The sequence below is a fragment of the Serinus canaria genome, chromosome 11 (genome assembly GCF_022539315.1).
Source record: "Serinus canaria isolate serCan28SL12 chromosome 11, serCan2020, whole genome shotgun sequence".
NCBI lineage: Eukaryota > Metazoa > Chordata > Aves > Passeriformes > Fringillidae > Serinus > Serinus canaria.
In genome coordinates this window covers 1,800,034-1,805,290 of record NC_066325.1, presented here as the reverse complement: position 1 = coordinate 1,805,290, position 5,257 = coordinate 1,800,034, and the positions used below count along the sequence as shown (strand labels likewise).

General features: G+C 52.5%; 1 protein-coding gene across 1 annotated transcript; it reads left to right on the top strand.

Annotated features, from left to right (window-relative positions):
* Positions 1-716: 716 nt before the first annotated feature.
* Positions 717-4,984, top strand: RRAD (RRAD, Ras related glycolysis inhibitor and calcium channel regulator). Its single transcript, XM_050979069.1, has 5 exons — positions 717-835; positions 1,066-1,403; positions 1,527-1,600; positions 2,121-2,325; positions 3,872-4,984. The coding sequence occupies exons 2-5, from the start codon at positions 1,070-1,072 to the stop codon at positions 4,147-4,149; spliced, it is 891 nt and encodes a 296-aa protein (XP_050835026.1). The 5' UTR covers positions 717-835; positions 1,066-1,069; the 3' UTR covers positions 4,150-4,984.
* The last annotated feature ends 273 nt before the right edge of the window (positions 4,985-5,257 follow it).

Sequence of the window (5,257 nt, the reverse complement as noted above, 5' to 3'; positions counted from 1 at the left end):
TGTGCCGCTCATGAGATAAGACTTTCACTGTCTCGCTTTGCTGCTCAGGTGAAAGCGAGAGGAGAATTTGACCTTTATGCTGCTGCTGGCCTCTCAAACCGCTCACCCCGCACGTGTGTGCGTGTGAACCCCGCACGGGCAGCGCTCCGAGCGCTGGGGAAAGCCGGCACAGGGGCTACGAAGGGTGCGGGCATTCCCCGACACTACGGGAGAGCGCCCAAGCTCCCGCGCCGTGACAGAGCCGGGGGAAGCTCCCTGTGCGCTCCATGCGCTCTCGCACGGGCTGGGAGGGGAAACAGGGGACACATGCAGAAAATGCTGCGGGCATTGCACCGGGGGCAGCGGGAGGGGAGCACCGGCCGGCAAGGCTGGGCAGAGCAGGGCAGGGCCGGGCCGGGCGGTGGGGCCGAGCCCGGCAGCCCCACGGTTTGCACAGCCGCGCTCCGGGGCCGGCCCTCGCCTCCCCCCGCGCTCGCTGCCGGCCCAGCCGCTCCGACGGGCGGGACCCCCGCGCTGACAGCGCAGCGCAGCGGATCGTGCCTCCCCCCGCCCCCGGGGGGCTCCCGCCTCCTCCCGGGCTCCCCGCGCCGCCGCCACCTCCGCGCAGAGCGGCGGAGCCCGCGGGGGCGGCGGCGCTGCCGGGGATGCGCTGGCGGAGCGCCCGCCGAGCGTCACGGCGGGGAGGGCCCCGCGCCTCCGCCGGGACATAAAAGAGCGGCGCGGGGCGCGGTGGCGGCAGCAGAGCTCGGGGAGCTCCCGCGGCAGCCACCGGGGAATCCTTCACCGATCCATCACCGATCCCTCACCGCGCCCTCGCTCCGCGCAGCGCCCCGAGGTAAGCGCGGCTGCGGAGCCGGGGCTGTGCGATGTTCTGGGCTGCGCGGGGCTCGGGGCTGTGGGGACAGGGGCTGTCCGGGGTTCTGGGCTGTCCGGGGTTCTGGGCTGTCCGGAGCCGGGGCTGCGCGGGGCTCGGGGCTGCGCGGGGCTCGGGGCTGTGCGGGGCAGCGGGCGCTGACGGCCCCGCCGTGCCCGCAGCCCGGGCTGACAGCCGTGCCCTGCCCGCAGCCCGATGACTCTGAACCGCGGCGACAAGCGGCGCGGCAGCACGCCGTTCGCGGCGCAGCAGCACCTGCACCGCCGCAGCATGCCCGTGGACGAGCGCGACCTGCGGCCGCTGCCGCCCGACGAGCTGTCGGGCTTGGTGCGCTGCACCTCGTACAGCCCCGGCGGCGAGCACCGCCAGAGCTGGGCCTCCGACTCCTCCGACTCCGTCATCTCCTCGGGCAGCGACTCCGACGGCAGTCTCTACAAGGTGATCCTGCTGGGCGAGCACGGCGTCGGCAAGACCAGCCTGGCGCGCATCTTCGGCGGCGTGGAGGACTGCGCGGACGCGGAGGAGGCCGGTGAGGGCACGGAGGGATCGGAGGTGCCGGGGAAACCCGGCTCGGAGCCTCTTCTACGGCCATCGGCAGGGATGGAGGAGGATAACTTCTTTTGCTGAACTCTTTTTATTTAATTTTCCATAGGAAACACGTACGACAGATCAATAATAGTTGATGGAGAAGAAGCATCTCTCGTAGTGTTTGATATATGGGAGCAGGTACTTACAGCTCTTTCCTCATGCTTTTGCTTTATGGCTTGGTCTGTAGTTCTCTTAAGCAAAAAAAAAAAAAAAGTAGAAATGGAACAACTATGCCTATTTGTTTAATCAGATAAGTGACATTAAAAAATTGGAATTCATACTGCCTTTTGTTCTCTCTGCAATTAATTTCATGTAGCTAGGCAGGCAGTTTAAAACCCTGAATAGAGCTGAGTGAGACTTTCTTAATGCTTTGAATAATTGGTATCTTACATGAGCAGCCCAGGGAATTACTGTAAAATTAGAGATTGTCAATCTGATCAGTGCAGACCTGATGTTGCTTCTGGAAACGAGAAATTTCTTTTGTTTTGTATTTTGGATAACATGATCTTTGAAATTTTGGGGAGATTGGCTTACTTTTACTGACTTTTTATACTAAAGCTAAGAAAATAATCTTTAAGTTGCTTAGAGTAATAAATCATCAGTCAGTGTTGAATAGATTTTTCAGCACAATAAATCCATTTCTTGTCTGTTGTTTCAGGATGACAGCCAATGGCTCCAGAACCACTGCATGAAAATGGGAGATGCCTATATTATTGTCTACTCAGTGACAGACAAAGTTAGTTTTGAGAAAGCTTCTGAGCTAAGAATCCAGCTGAGACGAGCAAGGCAGACAGAAGATATTCCTATTATCCTTGTGGGGAATAAAAGTGACCTGGTCAGGTCCCGGGAGGTCTCAGTTGATGGTAAGAGACACTGAATTTTACAAGTGCTGTCTAAAGCAGTAGCAAAGGCTGTGCAGGATCATGGCCAGTAGGAATGTCTGGGTTTGATGTAGAGAAATGTGTGATTTGAGGATCACTGGGAAAGTGGAGCCAGCTGGCTGGTGCTGAAGGGCTTGGTACCACAGAAAACATTGGAGATGGTTGTGGGGGAAGATGTGTGGCTGTGCAGAGCTCTGAGCTGCAGTGGGAGAGAAAAATGTATCAGAGCTGCAGCTTCAGCACTAAGGCAGGCTTTAGTTGTATGGTATGTGTGCAGCAGCACTTGCCAGGCTTGGGATGTGACAGTCTGAGCTGTGACAGTCTGAGCTGTGCTCTTTAGGGGACACAGTGCCATGTCACAGAGCCAGGCAGCCTCAGGACAGGGGATCCCATAGAGCCTGTGCAGCCCTTTCTGCTGGAGGTGACTCCAGCACATTTGAGCTGGGCTGCTGGGACCAGGCTCACACAACTCAAAGGTCTTTGTGTTCTTCAGCTGGGATCAGTGAGAATCCTCTCAGCCAGCTCCAGCTGGCATTTGGGTACCTGGAGCACAGGAACCAATGCCAGCACCACAGTCTTGATTCTGCTTACTTAAACATTTTCTGAGGCTTTTTCTTTGGCTGGGTTTTGTTTTGGGGTGAGATTCTTGTTTTCCACTGGAAAGAATACTCTGAAATATTGGTGCCTTGATGATGAACCATCTCTCCCTGTCTGGTTTTCCATGCTCCCAGTGTTAAATTCCTGCTTAGGGAATTGACTGGAGTTCATCAGGAGATGACTTTTTCAGGCTGGGGCAGGGCATGGTTGACCTGTCCTAGTTCTGACACCTGTACTTCCTCCACGTTTACAACTCTGCCTTTATTTACCTCAACTGACTGTGGAAATTGGTGCTGCAGCAATGTTCCAGGTTTAAGTGCTTATGTCCAGAACACTGAACAGCTTTTATTTAAAATTCAGCCCTGGTCAGAGTCCGTGGTGCACAACTTTGTGACCTCTACTGATGTGTTCAGTGACTTGACCTTGTGGCCTGTATCAGCTCCACTTCTATTGGTGTGGAGAACTCACTTGTTACAGCAAGGTAGAGGTGCTGAATTGCTCAACAGCTTCCAGAATAAAGCCCATTTCTTTCTGTGCATCACTGTAGGGGGTCTTTACCCCAAGTCAGTTTAATGCAAAAGCAGGACACTCACACTGCTCCATATCAAACACAATCACACTTCCCAGGGCCTCTCCTAAATCAGCTTCAGCCCTTAAACAGTACAGGCACAGTCTGCCTGAAGGACTGTTGCTGCCATGTATTCAGTTCCATTGATCAGATGAGATTTCTTACCACAGCCCAACAAAACCAAGGAGAGTAAGGGGCCAAAACCATGAAGAGCAAATTTGGGTTTTCCTATTTTTCAGTCAAGCTCTTCCGTGGCATTGAAGGCACTTTGCTTGCTTAGAGCCAATTCCCGTTTTGTTCTGCTGACAGTAGGGGTGAAGAGAAAACCTCTCCCCTGACCTTCCTCTGTGTCTCTGTGTGCAGAGGGCCGGGCCTGTGCCGTGGTGTTTGACTGCAAGTTCATCGAGACGTCGGCCGCCCTGCACCACAACGTGAAGGACCTGTTCGAGGGCATCGTGCGGCAGATCCGCCTGCGCAAGGACAGCAAGGAGGACAACGCGCGCAGGATGGCCAACGCCAAGAGGAGGGAGAGCATCAGCAAGAAGGCCAAGCGCTTCCTCGGCAGGATTGTGGCCAAGAACAACAAGAAGATGGCTTTCAAAGCAAAATCAAAGTCTTGCCACGACTTGTCCGTGCTATAGGAGCCCTCCCTCAGGGAGGGATGGACGAGCCGCCAGCTGCTCGGCAGCGTGTGCGGCATCCCCGTGGGGACAGCAGCCACGGCTGCCCCACTGAGACTCTCCTTAATGCCTTAAGGTGCTCAAGCAAGTCTGGAAGTTACACTACAGTGCTTCATTGATAGATGGTTTCGGTTTCAGTGCGTGCAAGTAAATGAACTAACTTGAAATACGAGGCTTGACATGCCCGCTGTGTACATATGTTCTATATCTTCTTGTCTTGTGGATGCCAGAGATGCAAAGATAAGGAAGGATAACCATCACCATAGACTTGTCTCGTTTGCAGAGCAAAACTTAAACTTGTACGCAGGCTCGTACACTCTTTTTAGTACAAAGCAAGCAATGATAAATCTTTTTAAACTTAAATGTGGGGAGGGTGCAGTAGAACCACAGTAGAATGGGAGAAAAATTATATATATATATTTAAATACAGAACAGATATCATTTTATTAAGTTAATTTGCATTTCCATTAACTGTTATTCAATTAATTGGTTACTTGTTTACATGCAGATTTTATAATAAAATATTATTTCCTGTTATAATAAACTGTGCTTTTCTCATAGTGTGCATAAAGAATGAGAGAACAGTATTTTTATACTGACCTTTTTCCACTGTACAAAATGTTATACACAGAAGATTTACATGTGCTAGAGTTCTGGAATAAGATGAATTGGGAAAATCCTCTGTCCTTTTCTTTAAGGATTTCTTTAAGAAGTAAATCCTGCTTTTGTGAACACTCTACTTCAACAGCTCTTCTTGGTCAGGGAGCCCCTGACCCTTCACATTATTGTTTATCCTCAACCTTGTTCTCATCAGCTCTAGCAGAAGCAGGGTTTTATATGCTGCCTTTAGTGAGACTGATGTGCTGTGTTTATATTGATAAATTGAGCCCTGGAATGTTTGAAGTCCTCTCCTGCCTTGAAGGTCCTGAGTTACATCCAATAAGCAAATGCAGAAGGTTGTTTTTTTCCTTTTTGGTAGCAGTGTAATTGTCCAACCTACTCCCACTCCTGTAGATAGCCTCCAGTGGTTTCAAGAAGTTCAAGGCAGGCTGGCAAGGGTGTTTGAAGG